Below are 23944 nucleotides of genomic sequence, written 5' to 3'. Positions count from 1 at the left end.
CCCTGATCACTGGTACTGTCACATTGTACTATATACAGGAACATGTCCTGCTCTCAACATCATCCTGCAGGATTACATTAATAGCCTCCACTTCAGTGATGGAATAAGGGTAATTAAAGAAACAGATGTCTTCTTTCAACTCATAAAGGAGAGAGGACTTCAATTAACTGCCATTTGTCTTCTGGGTATTTTAAGGACGCACAGGAAACATTAAAACAGCAGTGAACACGGAAAAAGTACGTGAAAGTGGCCAAAGTAACTTATGTCTTCCACAGGGAATACACTGTATACTTCACAGTATACTTAAAGGGAACACTGTGCAATGAGCAAAAGCGGAAAATCTGCTTTAAGACCCATCGGGGAATCATTGAAGCAGTAATTAATATCATGCCTGGTAGAGCATAAAAGCTCCTCTTCCATTGATAGAGGACAACTAATTGTTCTGAACTGAAATTACGCCTCTCCTCATGATTAAACATTCGCTCTAACTTGGTGGGTCATGTATCATCTTGTAATAAGGCATTGGATATCTTAAAATCATCTCTGTGCATTCAGTGACATAATGAACTTTAATTAGGGTGTACTTCTGGATCAGACTGTGGTGTAAGTTTGGCCATTGAGGGGCCTCGAAGGGTTTGTTCTTCAAAGTTAAGAAAAAATATACTCTTTTACCACTTGCAGTACTAAGCAATGCAGGTAGCTTCAGTGGGTAATGCATTATAATGCATTCTTCTTCTTTTTCGAAACCTGGGGCCTTCATTACCCACAATGCAACTTGTGAGTGACATCACTGGAGGTAATTTATCAGATTACATGCAGCTTGCTCTGGAGCCACAAAAAGCTTTATACTACTTATTTTCCACATATGCAGTAGTACTCCTCAAGACCTGTAATCACACTTTACTGTGCAAAATTGGTGGCGTTACCCTTTAAATCAACTGTATTTGAGTGGCGGCAGAAATCTCAGAAACAGATATCTAAACTTAGGCATTACCAAAGTTCCAAAGTTGGGACACTGTAGAAAGTAAATCCTTTTCAACCTCTTATCCACTGGAAACGTACAACATATTTAAACGTACAACTTTTAACTGGCTCAATTTAATACTGGTGCTGCTATATGACCTACATAAGAAAACAAGATCATCAGCGAGAGGATTGGCTATTTCTATATAGTTATTATAGTTACACTTAATTCCTCTGTCTGGATGAGTCATAAAATTAAAACTATTTGTAATGGCTGCATGCTGAGGATGAATTGAGCAGTGCCTAAGGAACGAAACCGCTCTGTAGTCTGTTGGTAAAACAAACTTTACTTTGTTTCACCATCGTCATACTACAGTTATTGACCTCATCGCTATACATCCTGCAAACAGCTGCTACCACAGGCCAAAGACTTGGCCAGCCGTCAAATCTGTACTCAAAAACAAAAAGAGGGCAGCATATCACAAAAGTCACTGCTAACTGCTGCTAGTTAGCTCGGTTAGCCGTGCATGAAGTGGTCTGGACTTGGAGCACCAGTTAGTGTTTACACCACTAGCACAGGAGCTTAGGACTTGGATGAGCCAGGGCTAACTGGTTAGCACGCTAACTTCAGTAGATATCTCTGCAACACAATGCACACGCGTCATAACATCAAAACTGTAATCTCTCAACATTCCGTTGATAATTTGCGTTAGTAATTTTTGAATGTTGTTGCTTTCAAAACAAATGCACATGCTAACCAGATCAAGATCCTTGTAGCTGCTTTAATGTTCAAACTGATAAAAACTTAGTTTTTTGTAAATAAACTCATTCTGGGTTTGACGCCTGCAACGAGTAAGAAGAATTGGCGTCACGACTTTTTTGTTAATCAAGGTTGTATGCTTGACTATATAAAGCTATGGGGTAGGTTTTCATGTTATTTGACTGAGCCAACAATTTAAGATAACAAATCTAAAATAATCTATTAATCCATGTAGCATGTAGTGGTGACCAGGGGTCAATGGCACAATAAGGTGGAAACCTTTCAACAGGCTTCAATGACATACTGTTTTTATTTTGAATGATTTTCCAACTTAACCACAATAACTGTACGCCTCCATTTGCATATCACCCCTAATTTTACTCCAAAATCCAGCTTGCTGTGTTGTCTGTTTTCCATGACAATGCGGGCTTAGCAACAGATATCAAAGCTATACTGCAAACAAACCCAACAATGTAACTTTTTTTGTTTTCTTTTACAATAGAAACTTTATGAGTGACATTTGCATCCTCACAAACACAAAAATGATGAGGGAAAAATAAGATGAAACCAACGAGGACAGCATTAAACATCAATAGGTGTGAACACATTGTGGTGGCGCCGTGGACACGCGCAAGTCAGTCCATTAAGTGTGCGTGACCACGCTTCAAAAAATACACATTTGTGCACACACACATGCTCGCACACACGCGCACACACAGATTAAATGAACTAAATGATTTCATTCAGTCTTTTCGTATGTCATAGTGTGTATGGAGCAACGCCTCAACAGCTCAGACTGTAGACCTTTAGTGAGTCATTTCTTAGGTTGAGTTGGGGAATTATCATCATCCCTCAGAGATTAGAACTGTTGCTCTCTTCCCTCAAAAGGCCTGCTTAGCTTTTCTCCACTTGCCCTCATTATAAAAACAAGGCATACATTTCAGTAAAGAAGAGGAGGGTTTGAAGATCAAACGGCTCTAAACTGATCATCGGATTTCTATCATAAGGGCTAAACTATGCCGAGACTTTATGCTGACAAATTTGGAGGCAAAAAACTGTTTGACATTTTGGGAAACACGCTTATTTGCATTCTTGCCAAGTATAAGATGACAAGATTGATACCACTTTAATGTGTGTCTGTTAAATATGAAGCTAATGCCAGCAGTTAGCAGTTTAGCACAAAGACCGGAGAGAAAGAAAGTGTCCAGCATCCTGCTAAAGCCACAACCTCTCCTTTTACGTTTCATTTTTAATGAACGGATTAAACAAACAAACATTTCAACTCATGAGATTTAAAGCCTTTAGATAGACCGGGCTAGCGGTTTGACCCTGTTCCAGCTAAGCTAAGCTAACTAGCTGCTGTCTGTAGCTTCATATTAGAAGAATATGAGAGAATAGGTCAAAATTTTGGGAAATACACTTTTCTGCTTTCTGCCAGAGTTAGATGAGAAGATACCACACACATGCCTGTCCATTAACAATGAAGCTACAGCCACCGATCGCTTGGCTTAGCATACATGTAGCATAACATAAAGACTTGAAACGGGAAAAACAGCTAGCCTGGCTCTGGCCTATGTTACCAAAGTAAGTATCTATGTATTGTGTTGCACCGATATCTACTGCAGTTAGCATGCTAACCAACAGGCCCCAGCCCGCCCTGTCTACTACTCTGGCCTCCCAGTCTGGACTGCTAGCTGTCCGGATCGCTACCTCCACAACTAACTGAGCTAGCTCGCTAACAGCAGCTACAGTTAGCAGCAGTTACCGGTTACTCTGGTGATATGCTGCCCCCCATTTGTTTGGAGCAACCTTGCTTTGACTACGTATTGCATCCTTAAGAAGTGCTGGTTGGGGTTGTTTTTTTGTTTTTTTTTACCACTAGACAGAGCAGGGCTGGCTCTTTTCCTGTTTCCAGTCTTTTTGCAAAGCTAAGCTAACAGGCTTCTGGCGGTAGATTCATATTTAACAGTTAGAGGTATCAATCTTCTCAATCTAATTCTGCAAAAAAAGAGTTTTTTTGCCATATTTATATGTCAAACTAGTCCTACTACACATGAGATGTGTGACTACGACTTTACTTCTTCTCTATATTGTGATGGGTGGGCAAAAAAAAAATGGGGAAAACATCAAGAAAAGTTCAGAATCTCTGGCATCTATCCACTTCCTGTTGTGCCTTGATATCAAATCCATTAACGATCCGGTTCAGGAGTGGATTTCCCCTCAACGTCCTCGACCAGATCCAGTCTGTGAGCCTCCAAAGCACAGGGCCAGGAGGAAATGTTTCACTCCTTTGGCTTCACATTAAAATCCAAAAGGTGTCTCTTACGAGTTCATTCAGACAGCGTTTATTCCACCACACCATTTCTCCGTAGTCTTTAAAAAGAACGGTTGTGGGGCTGTACTTGGTTTCCTTGGCATAAAATCCATCCATTTGAATCAAAGGTTTGCGCCGAGCTCTGTTGTGTTGAAAAGGGCAACAGATTCATACCCGCAGCCATAAAACACAGCTCACAATGTGCGGTTTACTTGACGTCGTACAAGTTATAGTCACATTAGGCTGTTCAGTGTGTTCAAAAGTTTAATACTCAGAGGGTGTTTTGTTGTTTGAATCAGTCAAATCCTCAGCCAATCCAGGCCTCCCAAACACAGCACTGGAACGCAGTGCAAACACACTGGACATTTTCTCCACTGGGCCAAGTCCAAAAGGTCATTTGGGCAAACTCACTTGTGTGACAGAAGTCTGCACTGGTTCCACAGAGACAGGAACAAGAAAACCCTGACGTTGTAGTCAATAGATGAATAGTGAATGTAAATACAGGCACGCACGCACACACACACACACAGATAACAGGCAATCAGGGTCATATTCATTCAAATGCAAATATGTCGCTAAGCTGCATGTTGATTTCGTCCCTGTCCATAAACAGACACTGTATGTGGTGTAGCACAGTAACAACGTCCAATTTTCACTAAGTTGCATTTAAGCTGAAGTTGGAGTCACGGCGCAAGAACGTAACAGTTTCACATCAATCGCAACATAATGTGAGCATTGTCTCGAGGAGAAAAGTCCCAACGGGTGTGTTTTGATTTCTTTTTCAATTTGACTCTAGCCTACCAAGAAGAACCGAACGGACCCTAATCAGGACCAACAGCAACACTCTGTCACGTGTGAACACGCTGGCGGTGGGATTGGAGAGCTTCAGTTCACTCTCTGCCCCTCGAAAAACAGCGGGCGATGCAGAAAGTAAGAAAAAGGAGGTGCAGGTGAGGAGCAGTTTTGTGTTAAGTTTCTCTTTGACTGGTTTTTCTCTCTCGTTGAAAGTCCATTGAGGCCCTGAGGTTTAAGAGGCAGAGAGAGGCGAAGGAGGCGACGTGAGAAAAGGTCTCAACCTTGTTCACCCCCCGACCAAATGACGTCGCTTTGAGGGATTCATGAGGGAGCAGTTGTGACGGACACCACCCGAGGTGGGTCCAAGAGGGTGGAGTCACGGCAAGAGCCTGTTTTTGCAAGTTCAAGTTGATTGCATCAAAAGTCGAAAGAGACAGGCGCGAGAGGGACAGAGATATTCCGGGACACACTGATGGACAGTGGTGCCAGCTCATCGACGGCTTAATGAGCCAAACAAGCAAAGTGTCCGTTAGCCATTAGACTGTCTGAGCCATCCCAGGAATTACAAGGGAGAAGTTAGGGAGGACAGAATGTCAAACAGCTAAATAAAAGATTAACATAAAAAAAAAAAAACAGCAACAAGTAAAGACACGGTGGGTAGAACCGATCTTTGAACACATACAATCTGACGTGGACTAGCCAGTTGAAGAGCTGGCCAGCTACAGAGGGGTTCAAGAGACCACCACAAGGACAGTTTGTTTTCATCATTTATCAAAAACTAAGACAATCTGTTGACTTCGGGGGAAAGTTTTCAAATATGGAATTATTTAGAACTGACTTCATTTTTATCTTTTGGGAAATGCCTGTAAGTAACTGAAATACTGGTTTATGCGATGGGAAGATTTTCTGAAATGTTTGTCTCATCGTGTACGCAGTATAATCCAAACATTAACACGTGTATGCTCCTGCACAATGTTAATTATTATGGTCCATTAAAAGGTCCCATTTGTAAGATAGTTGGGATTTAGACTCAACAATCAGCTATCTTACAAACTGGACATTTAATTAGCAGCTAACTGTTACTGGACTGTGATTAAATGGTTTGAGCCAGGGACCAGACAGACATAAAGATGGCACCATGGTATAAAAACCAACATCTTTATAAGACTGAACAGCGTCTGCATCCAAGATGCAAGCCAACGCAACAAAGACAGTCCTACTCAAGCTGAAGGAAACCAACAAACTCTAGCAGTTACCAAACCACTTCTTAAATGGTTTAGCATGGGCTGCACAATACTGAACTTTCACCGTTTAAGACTCGTTCTTTGCAAAAAGCTTCATGGTTGCAGCCAAGCAACTGACAGTCCAGAATGTGCGGTTGCATGACAGTGTAATACAACAAGCTAGATTTAACCACAATGAGGGAAATATTTATTTGTGGGGATGTTTTGCCTCGTCTGGAGTCAGTAACTTGCACATGATTTCTCACACACTGACCCACGGAGTAATACCACTGAATTTAAAGGTCCGGTGGAGAATTTAGGGGCATTTAGAGGGATCTACTGGCAGAAATTGAATACAATATTGATAATTGTGTTTTCATTTTTGCATTCTCTCCTGAAACTAAGAACTGGTGTTTTCATTCCCTTAGAATGAGCCTTTTACATCTATAAAGGGAGCAGGATCTCTTCTACAGAGTCCGCCATGTTGCACCGCCATGTTTCTACGGTAGCCCAGAAGTGACAAACCAAACACTCGCTCTGGAGAGGGCCTTTAGTGTGTTTCACAAATGTGGGCAGTTTTGTTTGTTGTGATCTGCAACCTCACAGCTAAATGCCACTAAATCCTACACACTGGTCCTTTACATCAGTGTTGATGAGGATGGATCTTCAACCTCCTCACCAGGAACATTTACAAACGTGAGCTTTAATATAACATGACGAACACTCTCAAACTGTGCTGGATTCATTTCAATTCTCAAACTCTGCCAGAACGTCTGACGCCTAACAGAGTGCAAGCTGTAATTAAGGCAAACGGTGGAAACACCAAATTCGGACTTTGAGTGAAAACAGTACCAACAAACCTTTGCTAAAAACCTATGTAAAAGCATCTGACAACTATTATTTGACCAATGGTTTGTATTAGTTTAATAAATGATGAAACGGTTTTTGGCAGTAGACCTTTGACCCCACTGTATGGGCAAACACACACACACGCACACAAACAGAAAATTGTAACGGAACACATAAAAGAAGGAGGGTGGAGGAGGGTGGGTTGGCAGGGAGGAGTTGTCATCCAGATCATCACGAGTCTTCGTTGCCAGAGTCGTCCTGGTTGTCGTAATGCCTGGTGGACGTCCCGCCGTCCTCGACTGAGCTCATCCCCCCGGCTTCGCCTACAGACTCCATCTCGCTCTCGTCCTCCTCCTCGTCCTCCTCCTCCATGTCGTCATCATAGAGGTCGTCGTAGAGGAGGTCTGAACTGCTGTCCTGGGAGGGAACCCTGGTCTGGACGCAGTACTCCGCCAACGTGGTCGGCACCTTGACGCCATCACGCTCAGCCTCTGCTGCTGTTGACATCACCTGCTTCCTGTGGGCCGAGACAGTCAGAGTTTGACGTTATCTTCTAAGTGGACTGAGTTGCCATATGTCTGTACACGAGTGAAACACTTCTTATGAAGATTATTACCTGATAATCTCTGCATACTCCTTGTCCTTGCCTTTGCTGTCCCTCCATTTGCGAAACATGACAGACGCGTCCACATTGGCTGGGGAGAAGGTGTTCGGCTCATTGAGCAGAGAGATCACACTGAGCAGGATCGTCCTGATGATGGAGGAACAGCACACAGACAGAGAGAAAATGAGGACAGTCAAATATCAGATCCAGTCAGTGTATTAAAAAAGAAAAAGATGAAGAAATTCTGCACAGGCTTTTTGAAACTGTAATAACCTTCATCCCAGCTCAGACAGAGGCGTTACCTCACCTCTTTCCCCTTGTGGCTCAATTACACGCTGCATCCAATCTGCTCAGGTTCTCAAATAAATACAGACTCAGCACTTTACCACGAGTCCTCGACAAAACCAGTCCTGCTGACATGTTCATTTTAAAAGGAATTCTGAAAGCTGCCCCGCAGTACTGTCTCGTTCTTAAGATGAACAAAGGAACACTGAAGCTGCACATGTTAATTCACACCAGTCTGAATGTTGTTACTTTTGATTTATGCTGTATGTATATTACATGAAACATTACACAAGCATGGCAAGTCCTCTACTCTTGGATTTCTTGCTTTTCTTTTTTTAAATATGTCTTTTGGGCATTTTTGATAGCAGAGAATATAGAAGAATTGAATCAGAATTGATATAGTGTACGTGTTTTCTTTTCCTGGTTTCAAAGGCGACATTATAGTACATTTATGTAATTTTCTGAATTAACCAGACTGTTCTACTTGTTCTAATACTTGTCTTTACTCACTTAGTCATTATAACCGCTTTACTGAGAAAGTCAAATATCCAGATATATATCTAGTATCCCAATACTCCTAGAATATCACAATATTATTATGATTTTAAAGCTGTATAACCCATTACTACTTGGCTTTGTCATCCTATATTCTACATTCAAAAACACAAATTTAATAGGAGGTACTATGTACCACTGAGCAAGACATTTTAAAATCAGTCTATTGTACTTATAATCCAGCATTCCTTTACTTAGAGACTTTACTTTTAGAGTGGATTCAAATGCATATAGAAGGCTGTGTGGCTTAGATCAGTGGTCCTCACACTCATCTGATAATAATATTTTTACTTTTGGATGTTTTATTACTGAAAGTCTTTGTCAGCCATGCCCAAACAGTCATAACTTCTGTTATTGTGTTACTTATGGATGGAATTATTATTATTCATCCATCTATTCACTTTTCAACAACACCAACTGTGTGTTTGCATCATCACCATACTTTGCCACCTTTACTTTTTGTAGTAATATTTGTGTATAGTTATAACCAATATGTTATGTATATAACATAATTTGTAAACATACTGTAATATTTGATTTGTATCTTTTCATCTCTACATCTTATTACTATTTTTTCTTATCTTTTCTCTTTCTATTACCAGTTTATATAAAATAATCTCTGGAGGGCCTAAAGTGCATTTCACTGCACATTGTATTGTATGCTCTGTGTATGTGACAAATAAAGCACCTTGAATTATAGTGAATATAAATTAATCCCCTTTTTCTGGAACCCCCCAAAGACCACTGGAGCTCCCTGGACCCCACTTTGTGAACCAGGCGGAGATTACCTGACATTCTGGGTGGGGTTCCATCTTTCAGAGGGTAGCTCCCCGCTCTGAGGGTCATCGACAGGAGGGTGCAGGATGGAGATGCACACATCTCCGTTCTGGAAAGAGAGCAAAATAGACCATATAACATGTGCACACATATAAAATGACTAACACAAATTGTTTTACCTCGTAGATGTTGGGGTGCCACATCTTGGTGAGGAAGCGGAAGGTGGGTGGGGAGTACGGGTAGTCAACTGGGAACTTGATGTGAGCCTGAGAGAACAAACAGAAGCTGACAGTCAACACATGTTTTACAGACAGCCGAGCTTGACTTCCGTTGAGACCTGCTGGAGACGCCCCTAGGGAGATGTGAGAAGTGATGTTTGGTGAAATGAAATGAAATGAAATATGGAAAAAAACACACTCCAAATAAACAAAATACACATACGTTTGAAATACATCCTCTCTCTCCTCAAATTTGATATGTCCAGACTGAAGTGATATGACAAATTGGACACTGTTCACTGTTCAAATCCAACTGAAATGATGCATAAAAAATAAGCTCTCTCTTGACTGACTCTTCTAACTGCACAAGTCGACTCAAAGCAAGAATTCAACCACAAAGCAGCTTCCTGTATATAAATATATCATACATTCAACCATGAAACGATCACACAGTCAAGCAGTTACATCTATGTTTCAATACAGCTGGACATTAAGGGACTAAAAGCTGGTGTTTCTGGTTCTGTCTGTTCTTCCCAAAGTATTGTGCAATTATCAACATTAGAGGCTTGGGTGTGTGTAACACCACCCCAGCTCTCACTGGACTGCTGCCACTCAGATAGGACTATCATTGCTCCGCGACTAGTCGCTATGGTGGCGCAGCTTTGAGACGTTAAAAACACAGATGTCACGACGCGCTGGCACAAGTTTCAGTGCTTGCTATCAGTTACCATACTGACATGCAGACACATACCGAAACATCTTATCCCCGTCCCAAATGCATGACTGTGGAGCCACGCAGGGTTCAGCAGCGGAAACAAAGTTACATGCAGTTATTCGAGTCAATCTCTGCCGGCAATCTTTCATTAAATGCAGATCAATCAAACAATCAAGGCATTCCTCTCCTTAGTACACCAGACTCAACAAGCCAGCATTATAATTCAGTATAATTATATTTACAATGTGTTGATGTAATTATGTGGGTGTCACAGTGGGTCAGGGGTAAGCAATATTTGCCTCAATGCAAAATGAGTAGGCTCCATGTCGCTAAACAGGAAACTCTAGCTACAGTACCTATTGTCTGTCTGTCTGTTCTGATTGGAGGATCCCTCCTCTGTTGCTCTGAGGTCTCTCCCCTTTTTTTGTGTGTACTTTTTTCTTATCCACCTGCAGCGTCTAAGAATAGAGGGTGTAATATAATGTGTTTTACACATTGTGAAAACACTCAACAAACTTGTGGATCAAGGCTATATAAACAAAACTGATTTGACAGAACAATAGATAACACAGGGACGTCACTGTGAAGCCAAAGCATAACGCAATCAATGCTGGTCAGCTGTGAGAGTAGACTACAGCAGCGCCTACTCTGCCCTGTGTTATTTTGGCATTCCTAGGAGGCTACAGCATCATACGCGTTGCCCCAACTTGAATAGAGGCACTTACTGCGCCACATTTTCAGGATGTTTCACTGAATAAGTAACATAAAAGAAAAAAGGAAGATGAGTCTCATCATGCCCTTCTCTCTTGCTCTTTCTGTGCGCTGAGGTGCCATTTATATCGGTCTCAGGGCTAAAAATAGCCATCTGAGGCACAACCATCATAGATAGAGCTGGGGGGGGGGGGGGGCAGACAAGGAGAGTGAAGGGACAGGGGAGAAAGTCTACAAATTAGAGAAGTGTAAATGGCTGCCTGAAAACACTTCAGAGCTGACCAGTAGAGGTGAGCTGGCTTGTTGGTGAATTATAGTTTTTAAAAGTGCAACAATCATTATGACAATACTTTACTTGGTCTGACACACGGGTTCAAACACAGTCCCTGTCAGTGTACTAGCTGTCTGTTGTCCAAGTTGCAGCAATCTCCTGTATGTCCTACACAGATACTGTGGAGCCCTAACGATCAGTCCATTAATTGATTAGTCGATCAACAGAAACTTTATTGCCAACTATTTTGATGATTGGTTGATGCTTTCAGTCTATTTAAAGCTAAAGTGTCAAAGATTTGCTGTCCGTCCTTGGGGAGGAGAGACACGGGTTACTGACCAAACACTCTATGACAGTGATTTCTGTTGGAATACAGAGCTATTAAACACTCATTTTAATAAGAAAATAATGCTTACAGCAGCTTTAATTGATAATGAAATTAATCATTACTTGCAGTCCTTTACTCAGGAAGAAAACATGCCAGGGAGCACAGCTGCACCGTATACATTTATTATGTAAAAAAATAAGCTTCATGAATGTGTCTAAACACTGTGCAAAGTTTTGACTACTCTGAATCCATTATTGAAAGTTGTGTCCCACCTTGAAGTAGCCTCCCTCATACAGGGTGTTTGGGGGTCCGAAGATGGCCACTTCCCAGTTGTAGAGGTCAGACTCCTCCACCAGAGTGATGCGGAAGCCCTCCACCGGCTGCTCCTGCAGAGACTTCAGCTCCATCATCAGGGCCTTCTGGGAACTAGGGGTTGCCTGGTGGGCCATGTTGATCCCACTTCTGACACCAGCAGGGGGGGTGGGGGGATATTGTAGATTGGAAAGAAAAAAATGATTCTGCTTACATTTAACACATCTTACATGTCATGGTTACTGTTGGCAGTAGCAGCAAACAACTACAGTCTGTTAGCTGTGTTTGTGTTGACACTAGTGTCTGTGGAACACGCTAGAAGACACAGCAACAGTCTGACCGCCACATAAACAATTCAAACACAAACAGGATATGTGGCCTTCCAAGCTAGCTCAGTTCAGTGCCTCAGTTCGCAGGCCCTTTATGGAAGAAGAAGCAAAGTTAATAAAAAAGTGTTTACCTCTCTCCTTGCACTGTAATATGTATTCGTGTCGTTACAGCTGAGAACTGGAAGGTAAACTCATTGGTTGTCCATGCTAGCCTGGCTAAGTCTTGACACAGAGACAGGGACAGGAGCAGTGGATTCTCTGCTAAAGCCTATGGCTGGTCCTCGTGTTGTGTTTCCGAAATTCTTTGTGTGCCAGTGTTGACAGTTGACATGGAGCTAGTATCAGTGTAAGTCACGGTCTCCTGTGGATCATTCTTGGGCACAAAAGAGGAAACTCGTTCTCCCTGACATCTCTCCGTGCTGCTGGTTCGGTTCGGGCTGGCGCTCAGCTGATCCCTGCTTGTTTATGTTTGTTTATCTGCTCTCTGGCAGTCTCAACTTCTCCACACGTCAGCTAAACCCCTACCGAGCAACTTCGTTCAAACGGAGCAGCTCTTCTGCTCCCTACCGTCCCCTCCGGCACAGTGGCAGTGGACGTGGAGAATAAATTCGAGCCTACGGTCGCGAAAAAGGACAGTAAGTGAGAGGTTTACACTCGCGAATTACAGTGGATTTCATCGATTTTTATTTTCCTCCCATCGGTGCTTCCGGCTATCATTGCGCGTGTCTGCAGAACGTAAAGCACGTACGGGTGAGAGCGTGACGTGCGCGCTCTCGAGGCTGAGCAAAAAATAAGATAATTTTAATAAAAATGAATGAAACGATGAAAGCATTCACAATTTTCTATAACAAGACATTTAGATGTTTTAATTCTTACTACAATTAACCTTATAATAATAATAATAATAATAATAATAATAATAATAATAATAATTACTTATAATTGTATTAAAATTGATTAACGATTAGGTTCATTATCTCCATTTGCATCTCTTTACTGATCAGCCAAATATCATAACTGTCATTTCATGTTTCTTCTTATTTATATTTTATAATTATGTGTTTTCAGAGTAAACTGTAAACAATGTAGGCATGTGATATCCATTCATTTGTTTGATCAATTATTGACGTGCCACTGTGCCACTCTCTGGTTTATCAGCTCGGACAACAATGAGTGGCTTATCTTAATAGATCAGTTTAGTCTATATAGCCTAATTGATTACATCATTCAGAACCCTCCACTGCTAGCGTTTTAAAATAAATAAAGGCTTTTTGGCAGTCTGACAGTTTAACTTCTGATGAATAGTAAGTGGTACATGATACTTTATATTTAACCACTATTCATTTCTCTTAATGTCAGAAATGATAAAGAGGATACATAAAGGGTTCAAGTCTACACAAATTCTTGTGTCAAGGAGATAAATAAGCTTCAGAATTGGGAGTAGAAGATGCTGATCTGACACAATCTTATTCTTAGACATCTTGAAGGCTCCAAGACTTAGTCTTGGCCTTGAAAAAAAAAAAAAAAAATCCACAGAAATGATCTCTTTGTAAAGTTGATCTAACATTGTCAGCAGCATTATCATCATCAGTGTCATCATCATAGGTCAGTATGTTTTTGATTTTCTCACAAATACTATAATAAAGTTAACAGGCTAGACAAGAAACAAGTGAAAACAGCTCCCCTTTTCAATGAAATTTGCTTTAGATTAGTTCAAATGAACACATTTGATATAGATTTGTATTACATATTCTTTTAGTCAACTTATAATAACTAACTTAGTGGTTCTCTCTGCCTTCAGTCCAGTTTTGTGCATTCATTCAGGGAGTGGCTCGTGCATGTTGTTGTCCCTCTACAATGTCAACAACATGGTGATGAAAATCAATTAAATTAAATTAATTAAGTGATGACAAGCGCTGTTTTACCATCTGTTTCTACCTTTTCTTTACTAAAAGTACCTATCAGTATGCAAACACAGTCGGTGCACGCAGCTGGATGTAGTGTTGTGATGCTCTGACGTCACGTAGGTGAGTGACGTCAGACAGGAACCAGTGGAAGGGAGCTTGACAAATCAAGATGGCGTCCCACGCTGAAGCAGGAAAGAGATGTCATAAATAAAACTCATTCGGAGAATAGTTTATATTTGAGTGCCACCTCGACAAGACGTCGTTTGGATTTTGAAAGGAAAAGACGGAGCAGATACAGGTGAGAGGAGTGTGTGTTCATGTGTGAGCTCAGCTTTGTTTCAGGGGCGGTGGCAGAACAGACAGCGGTCTATCCTATCCAGCCACACAACGTTACTGCCAGGCCACTGGCGAAGCTAACTAAGCGTATTAGCATGTACGGTAGCTTTTCCGCAAAAACATTAGTCAGCGAGTCGTGATTATTGTCAGCAAACTCATTTATTCGACCTTAATATTCGGCTAACGCTAACCAAAGCCATATCCCACTTTGACTTACTAGCAAAACTGTCACTTTATGAACACTGTTAGCGCACTGAGCTAGGAGTAGGAGTATCCACTGATAGTAATAGCTTAGCTTGTTGCTAATTAACGCTGATATAACTAAAGTAACACTAGCTAATGATTACAACGTACTTCACTGCGTCGCTAGCATGATTACGAGACAAACATGACAGCTGGGAGCCTTGGCGTTGCTATTTAAACAGAAGCTTGCCTAAAAAAATGTGATGAACTACAGTAACAGCAATTGTTTCGTTATCGTTTTGAGATGTAAGTTCACTCCTCATAAATTAGCCGACCTAATTACCTCAGCGAGTTGTCCTGTGCTCGGTTGTCACTGTTGTCTGCAATATTAACACTAACTTAACTGCGCTCTGACCGCGAGGACTAGCTAAGTGATAGAAATAGTTACGGAACACAGTGACAAGAAGTACATGATATCATCTCTACGTAGCTGCTAACTATATGCTAACTACTAAATCAATATCTGAAACAAATCTGATAGATGCCTGATCACGAGACACTTCCTGGTCATGTGTGTCCCATTTTTAACAAGATTTTCACAGTCACAGCGTTTAGTCTAGTGCAAGTATTTTGACCAAACAAAAAAATGAGGCTAATGGGCGTGTACAGCTTCTAGGGTAGTACTAATAAATCAGCATAGACACATTTGCCTCTGATGGTTACGTTATTACTAATACGTAAGTAAAGTTGACTGGTAATGGGTGATTTAACTGTTGATCTGTAAGTATAAATTAATGTATGACTACATTCATGTCTCAGTGATTTAAGCATCATTAAAGCTGTCAAGCAATTAAAAACTTGCTGTTTTTCTAAAAATAAACTCACCTAAACAGAGCATTAGCATTATACTATTTAATTATCATTTGCTAATGTGTAAATAACCTGTTTTCTGCCTACATGTCTAGTATACACAGAGCAAACCGGTCATGCTGCTGCAGTCATAAGTGCAGTAACCACTGACACAATTAACCTAACTGGAAATTTAATAATTATACCCCTAGCATCTTTTTCTGCATTATGCAAAATTACATCCGTGCAAGTCGGACAGCATATATGCTGATACTGATATACCTGTGATAAGCCAATATCGGCCGATAATATCGGTCGGCCTTACTTTTGAGGACTAGTTTGATCCCACAAACTCTCGCCAGATGTTCAAGTTTCCTCTTTGTCTCAATGTTATGTTGTGCTGGGTGGATAGTGTACAGTTGGCTTGTGTGAGTTTGTGTTGTGGAAATGGCTGACTTTATTCATATGACGGAGTGCTAAGATTGTAATTTAATCAAAGGTCAAGTGCTCAAAAGTAAAGAGCTGAAAGATGCAACAAGCTGTAGAGCTGGGTGTTGATTTTCAACACTACTTGCAAACTAATCATGTCACACCAGTGAGCCATTTGATTCAGTGTTTATTTTAAATTTGGCCAATAGAAGCTCAAAGTACTTTTTCTAACAAATCAGCCCCTTTCAGCTGTGTCAGTGGATCAAATCTACCACTTTTTCCACTGAACATTGGTCTGAGAAAACACACAGATCAAAGTTCTGCGTCAGTGGATGTGAAGACAGTGGCTTCACTGTGTTGAAATGTCAGGCATTGTTGCATGGCATGACCAAATAACAGGATTATGTGAGTTCAGATGCAGAGCAACAGAATGTACAAAGCCGATAATGATGAAGATTTTGAATTTGAATAGAGGACATTTTGCACTACCATGTGTACCATGTGTCATTGCTCTCATGCTTTGATTAAAACTGTTCTGTAGGAACAATTTCTGAGCTGTAATTATCATTCAAGAACTACTCTGTTAAACAAAACACACTCCTGAAGGCAGGTGGAAGAAGGGCTGGGGAAGTCCACATTGGCCTATTTGCACACTGTTGTACCCATAGTGTTGTGTTTGTAAGATACATTGACCAATGGCTTATACTTATCAACTCTTTGTCAGTTAATAAACCGTGGCCCTCCTGCTGCTCACTAACTCACCTGGTGTGCTGATGTCTTTTTTCAGAGTCTCTAAATGGCTGCGAGGAAGTCTGGATCAGATGTATACAACAATGGTGAGATCCTGTTTTTAAAACTTTCCTCTTCCACTGTTTGTCTACACTGATGTTTTGAGTCAGGAGAAGTGGTGTCACAGTACAGAGTCACGGTTCAGTTCATACCTCGTATTTGTGGACACGGTTTCGGTACGAGTTTCGGTTCAACATGACAAAAACCAACAAAAAATCCCAAATGCATAAACTTAGGCCTATCTGGGCAGTGCAGCGGTGCATACGTCAACTCACTCTCGGAGAGAAGAGAGTGACATACTGTACTGCAGCTGGTATGGGTGTATTAATACTGCGGAAAATTAGACAGTTTCAAACATTCAGAATCAAGATGTATCGATATTTAAATATTTTTTATATCACTAATACACTCACATAGGTCTTATTTTAAGGCAGGTCTCTTGATAAACAAATGTAAATGTGACGTTAATGCCAATTGCTTCGGTAATGTCTTTGGCCCTGTGTGATTTCACATCTAGAGGCTGCTTAAAAAACAGTAAGGATAAGTTGTTGGCCTTGCTCCAGTAATTGACTCATCTGCTTGATGCCATCTAATATGTGTTTGCTTGTGTTTCCACTCATTGAAAACTGTCAAACAGCACGATTCATCGTCCTTGTCCAGTTTTTTCCACACAGCGGATTTGAAAGAAGTGGACATTTCCTGTAGCTCTAATGTCTCATTTGACCTCGCCATAGTGTCTAGTCAGTCATGGTCTCGAATGGGGAGCTGATCCCAGTCTCTTCTTCGTCTTGTTTTATTGCGTCTTCTGCTTTTGTTGTTTAATGGTGGGTGGAGAACGTTTTTTAGCCGCATTACTGCCACTTACTGGATTGGAGTGTGGATCAGAATGGTTATACTCTCGCCCACTGATATAGCTCTCGCTGTAGTGTGACAGTAAGATGAATTCTTCATATGATTGATTGATGACGTTGGTACTGTGATGGCCCAGGATTTTTACATGTACTGTTACAACGTTAGTTTTAAGGGGAGTTTAGGTTCAGTGTCTACTGGTGCCTGTAGATTCAGTGTTTATTTCTCATGTATTCTTGCTTTGTATTTCTTCTTTTTTTAATTCATTTTTTTGTACACAGGACCCATCAGCTACCTTGATGATGTTCCCTTCAAGGTTAATGAAAAATTCCGCTGCCCAGCCAAAGTGGGGCTCCCTGTTGGTTTCTGTCCGCCAGACTGTGGCTCTTTGCTGGTGGAAACACAGGTACAGGACTGTTATTAGCTGATGAATGCTGCACTTACGTGTACCTCTGCAGCATCCTCACAGCAGGGCTTAACTGTGGTGACCTACAACATTATGGTGCTGATCATTATCGTGTTGTCCTGCTGTGTCAACATTACGTCTTTGGTCATGGACATAGAAGGCTTCTTATGCTTAGCTTATGGTAATTTAGATTGAGAGGTGTGGTCAAGCACATGTCAATGGGGGGACAGTTAACAACCAGAAATTATTTCAGTAGTTGCTAGGTGTTAAGCATTCCTGCTCAAAACAATGGAGTACCTTTATTGTTTACAAGTTACAGCAACCTCAAATTTGGAGTTTATTAAATGTATGTGGTACAAGTTCATCCTGTGTTTAATCTGTTCAACTGAAGTTGTAACATCATGTGTCTCTTATAATCATAATTATTCTTGTTTTCTCTGTTACTTTATGTGCCCTCCTTGCCCATCATTCCTCTTCTTACTCATTCTACTGTCGCAACAGTATGACTTTTCTCTGGAGAGGCGTAGCGTGCGCTGGGGGGTTGAACTGGCTGAGGCCAGAGCAGCAGAAGCCAGAGCAGAAGAAGCAGCAGCCAAGCAGGAGGCAGAGAGCAGGGAGTCTTTGGCGCAGGCCCAGGACATTGATGGTGGTGGAGGGAAGAAACCCCGATCTGCTGCAGAGGACCAAGACCTACTTCCACCAGCGTTGAACCCTGTCCTTGCAGGGCTGAGCCATAACGCCATCCTCACTCCACTGCCTGCCCCAAGCCTTGGCCCCAGGAAAACCCAGCCTAGCACTCCCCAGCTGCACAGCCTCAACCTAGCTGACTTTGAGCGGGAAGAGGACCCCTTTGACAAACTGGAGCTCAAAACTTTGGACGATAAGGAGGAGCTCAGGAGCATCCTGCAGAGCCAGCCCCAACCTCTACCTCCTCCTTCTGTATCCCCACCAGAGGTCTCCCAGAGGGGGTCACGTGGAAACAGCCCATCCCCTCCTAGCACCAACACCAGCCTCACAGCCAAACCTGGCTTCACCCATAAACCCAATGGGTTGGTTGCCTTGCTGGACATGGACAGAGTCGGGCATCCTGGGAGAACAGGGTTTGAAACGGATGATCGACCCTGTAACATCCGCTCTCTCACTTTTCCTAAGCTCTCTGATTCTGGAGACCCAGAACCAGTGAGGTACAGCCCACTCCCTGCACCCATCCCTGGCCCCCGACAGAGCCTACCCAATGGCAGCCCACCGACCATACCCAAGAGCCAAGTTATTGTTGCCCCTGAGCCACCCAGCCACAACAAGAGCGGTGCAACCAAACTGGTGAGATTACACACTGACTTATATACTTGATAATAGTGTTTGTGTGGGGTATAGAATGGCAGATGAGCCTGCGATGGTTAATTAGAAACGTCAGGAACCTCATTGACATTCACTCTTGTTTTTCCCACTAGGCCAACCCAGGGTCAGGATCTGCTGGTCTGCCATGTGGTGGCGCCCTGCTCAGCATGACCCCCAGTGAGCGCCAATGTGTGGAAACCCTTGTGGGCATGGGCTACTCTTATGAGGGTGTCCTACGAGCCATGCAGAGACAAGGGCAGAACGTGGAGCAGGTGCGACACCCCCTCACCCCAATGCGCAGAAATCTGGATTCCTAGCATATTTACTGTCAGACATGCTTGTTTGTGTGGTTGTGTATTTGTGTTCACTGAAGGGTCAATGCTGTGCAACTGTAAATATAGCCTTAAACTGAAATAAAGTTGTTAAATCACACTGTCTGTTGTCTCTAAAGTAATGGCAATAGATGTGTGTTTGTGATCTGTGTAGCTAAAACTAAACAATATAACCTATCCAACCATTGTCCCAGGATTATACTAGCTATAGCAGTAGATGTGGGATAAAAAGCAAAAGATAGCAGGTCCAATGGAGACGTATGGCAGATTTAATTTGCACCAGCTGGTATTAAATAACTATAAAACATTGGGAACATGTAAGGCACATACAGCATTCAACACAATAAATGAACCCTACAGAACATAAACAGTAATTGATTTCAACCCATCATATAATGCGTTATTGTTTACTCAAAACCAAATCCTCATTTGGTTTTTTATTTTAATTTTAAGCCTTAATAACAATGTGATTTTCAAAGCAGACACGTAATGAACATGTACTTATTGTTTGTCTAAGGTACTGGACTATCTGTTTGTCCACGGGCGTCTGTGTGAGCGGGGCTTCGATTCAAGTGCAGTGGAGGAATGTTTAGAGATGTACCAATGTTCAGAGGAAAAGGTTTGTATAATTTGTATAGGTAACTGCTCGTCTTAACAACATGCATTGTGTTGAGTCAAATCAGAAAATAGTGTTTTGTCTAACTGAGCAATGCCTCTACATTACCCTTTTAATAATTTAGTCTCTAGATTACATTATAAACTATATAATCTATAGTTGTTTTTTTTCTCATTCCCAGGCCTTGCAGTTCCTTGAGCTAATGTCAAGATTTGGCGAGATGGGATTTGAGCGGGATGCCATCAAAGAGGTGCTGCTGGTCCACAACAATGATCAGGACAAGGCTCTAGAGGACCTGATGGCTCGGGCTGCAGCAAGCTGAGCCAAGCTAACCAGCCAACCAAAGCCCTGCCCAGGGCTTGCCTCCCGCTACTACCCAACACAGCCCCTTTCCTTCTGCCTACCCTATCGCACCATGCCCTGCCCTCGCCTTGGCTGTGGAAGGGACAGCTGGGAGACAGTTGTATTTCTCTCTGTGCTAAAACGTATTGTGTCTCAGCACTTCTTAAAGACTGTGTGCCTAGAGTGGAGGGGGTCAAAGTGTAGCCATACTTCATGGTGGTGTTTTTTTCTAAGAAATCCTGGGGTTAGGTTCCAGGATTTGGTACTGCTAGGGTATTAAAGAATGGGAAGAAAGTCTGAGCTAGAAAGGAGAAACTGGAAGAAATTGGGCTGTGGCTGTTTTGATGCCGTTCTGATTTGCTTCCACTTGGAAGTGTTTATCTGACTGCAGGCGAAGCTGCGGGACCGAATGGGGCGCTGATCCCAGGCTCTGACTGCATCACAGAAAGGCCAGTTTGAACTCCTGAAACCCTTAAACAACTAAGCTGCCATCTTCCACTGTTCAGTGCAGACCTAGTAAATGGTGGAGGGGATCAGGGCCTTGAAGAGGCTCTCTTCAAACTGAGCAAACTAACATTAAAAATCTTAAAAAGAGAAAAAAAACAACAAAAAAACAAAACAAAACAAAGGCCCAGACGCCAGACAGATAACTGACTCTCAAGAAGTGCCCTCTCTGCTCTGGTGCCCTGCACCTAGATCTGTTCTACTTTATTCTTTCATGCATTCATCTCTGTTTTCTGTTTTCTGTTTTTTGGGCACTTTTTCATGGCAATTTGAAGATTCCATTTCTTTGCTTTCTGTTATAGGAACTGCACAATAGACTAGTCGTCATAACTCAGAACATAAAGAGATGCTACTGCCCCAGTACGCTCTTTGACCTGCACTGGAATGGCCTGTTAAAGGAGTGGGGAGACATGTGGAAAGTTTCTCTGTAGGAAATAATAAGAAATGTCCCAAAACCCACGTGTCACATACTGCACAGGCACACATTTCATAATTATCAGCTTATTTAAAATAGTACACTGACACTTTCATTTATAATTAAGGAGTTTGATATGTTAATGTAAGATATGTTAACTCACAAAAGTGACACTTTTAAATGTCATGGACTTTCTTTTTGCAGACTGGAAAAGAGTGAGTGGTTTGAAAAACAAAACAACGAAGAAACGTAAGAGAGGCTTGTTTGGACAGCCACATCATCGTGCAATAGAGACATTTCATATTGTCTGACTGTCGACTGGCACTTTGAGCCTCAAGTAATTGTTGGGAGTTAAGGAACGGTCTTCAAGCCTTCTGGAAATTTGGTTGTAAAGGTTTAATTTTATTGATTTCTATCATTTGTTCTGTTATTGGACTTCATATCACAAAAATCTAATCAAACATGACTTTGGTTTGTTGACTTGTCCACTTTTTTTTCTCAAGTGTAATATGGAATGAGTTTTCATCTTTTTTTGTTGGCGTCCCCACAGTCTTAAAAAAGCATGTCGGTCACCACACATCAGAAGCATTTTCCATATGTTCATTGGGTGTAATGTTTAAAATAAGATCTGGATCTTTTATTTTTATAGTTTGTGTTAACGGACCTCTTGAGTTCAATGCTACATACAGTATGTTTATAAAGCTGCTCAATTGTACTGAGGGCAAAGATGGCAGAAATTTCCATAATCTTGGGCTCTGTGGTTCTGATGGGGATTGTGAGAGAGGCATGGTAACAGATTAAGGGCTTAAAATTAGAAAAAATGTGACTGGGAGAACCGGCACTTTGCTTGGGGCAGGTCCAGTACTTTGTCCTACGTTCCACACATGCAAAAAGAAACTTCATAACCACCAATCTATTTTAAAATAACTTCTGGTTAGACAAATACAGTCATAGCGAAGTTTATTGCCGATACACATATAATTGTACTTGTTTAATGAAAAATATTGGCAACCAAGTCTCTGCAGATGATACAGCACCACTCAAACCAGATGGATGAGCACATCCCAGTGTTTGTTCAAGTGACACGTCATCCCGAACCTGTCCTTCAGTCCATTTTCATTCTTTGGTTAGGGCAGTGCCTTGGGCGAGCTAATAACATGACACTTACAATGTGCAGTGTTAGGTGTATTATCCTTATTTAAGCCAGTCTTCTGTCTGACATGTGGTTAACATGATCAGCAAGCAAGTGTTTTCACCCCGTTTTAATTGCCTTCCTTCTTGATTTACTGTGATAAAGAAGAATAGCACACTCGCTTTATAAACACATAAGTGGTATTATTGTCGCCTTACATAACTCAAGTGTGGTTTCCTTAATCACACATGATGCCAGATGACATCCACTCCTCTGACAGCCTCACACGTTGGAGTGAATACAGTATAGCAGGTTCTGGGCCTCCTCCATCAATGCCTCCTCCCATTTCTGTTACGATTCGCAAGCTGTGTGGGGATGACACGCAGCTAGGTTCTCGTTATTAAGGGTAGCGTCATGTCTGAGGGTTTATCAGTCACTGCATAATTGAACATGGGGCGCTAATGAATCTAATGAACATTGAAATATCTTAACGGTATAATAAAAGGCGGGTGAGGTGAGTGTTCTTTCCCATGCTCCTGAAATGTGATTTGCAACATTTTTCAATTTGCTCTTGAATTATTTGGAAATCCACACAATTAAATGTGCACATCTTTTCAGTGGTGAGACTGTTGATCGTTAATGGTGTGTTGCTTTCTGAGCTCAGTTCGAACAGGAAGCTGGCGGGGGACAGCTCACCTGCTCCTTGTTGTCTCTCTTCGACAGCAAATGCATTTTTATTCTCTCTATTCAGTCGACAAGACAGCAACAATACAGACGATTGTCCGTCCAGGTATTGTCAGCGGCGACTGGAAACATCCAACCGTGTGGCCTAGTCAGCAGAAAAAGAGACGATAATGCATCAGAATAGAGGCCATATTTGGTCTGCCTAAGCTCACCAGGGTTAATAAACAGAAGATTACAAAGTCACGGTACAGTACAAGGCCCTCACAGTGCTCAGTCACCTGTGTCATTTTAGATGTCCATGTTAACCATGTCTTAGTGCCTGCCATGCAAATGATGGCCATCTTCAGGGAGATCCAGTCAGCCAATCAGATGATTTGGATATATTATTTTAGATGTATGTATTAAGATTTTCTAATACAGTTTATTATGCAGGTGGCCACCAGAAGTCCTTTATCTCCATAGTAACAATAATGATATCAGGGTATGTAGAATAAATAACAGACCAATAAAATAATTACTAGGTAGAAAATGTTAAATTATTTTTGTAAATCATATAATACAACTACATTTTAAAGGGAGCACAGACTTGTAGTTTGATTTTATATTGCCAAAAAAATATATTTAAAAAGGCTTACTATTATTAGATGTGCGCACGTGAGACTCAATAATATAATAAGATTGGTGGTATAAAAAAAAACAATGAATGAATGAATGTATATGACTGAAACACGATGCTCTTCAGACAGATCACAATCATCTGATCAGTGGTCTCACGCAGTCGGCGGGGACGAGCACGCATGACGCTCGCGTTCACGTACGACCTT

General features: G+C 41.6%; 2 protein-coding genes across 2 annotated transcripts; one reads left to right on the top strand and one right to left on the bottom strand.

Moving 5' to 3' along the window:
* Positions 1–2014: 2014 nt before the first annotated feature.
* Positions 2015–12714, bottom strand: ube2r2 (ubiquitin-conjugating enzyme E2R 2). Its single transcript, XM_073467848.1, has 6 exons — positions 12141–12714; positions 11641–11830; positions 9305–9391; positions 9137–9234; positions 7521–7655; positions 2015–7421 (listed from the first exon to the last, which is right to left on the bottom strand). The coding sequence occupies exons 2-6, from the start codon at positions 11815–11817 to the stop codon at positions 7136–7138; spliced, it is 783 nt and encodes a 260-aa protein (XP_073323949.1). The 5' UTR covers positions 11818–11830; positions 12141–12714; the 3' UTR covers positions 2015–7135.
* Positions 12715–14059: 1345 nt separating this feature from the next.
* On the top strand, positions 14060–21770 carry ubap1 (ubiquitin associated protein 1). The gene is made up of 7 exons (XM_073468689.1): positions 14060–14214; positions 16501–16549; positions 17633–17757; positions 18259–19077; positions 19209–19367; positions 19945–20046; positions 20225–21770. Exons 2-7 carry the CDS (start codon positions 16510–16512, stop codon positions 20363–20365), a joined length of 1386 nt encoding a protein of 461 aa, XP_073324790.1. The 5' UTR covers positions 14060–14214; positions 16501–16509; the 3' UTR covers positions 20366–21770.
* The last annotated feature ends 2174 nt before the right edge of the window (positions 21771–23944 follow it).

The sequence above is a fragment of the Pagrus major genome, chromosome 6 (assembly GCF_040436345.1).
Source record: "Pagrus major chromosome 6, Pma_NU_1.0".
NCBI classification, from domain to species: Eukaryota; Metazoa; Chordata; class Actinopteri; order Spariformes; family Sparidae; genus Pagrus; species Pagrus major.
This window is presented reverse-complemented; position numbering and strand designations above follow the sequence as displayed.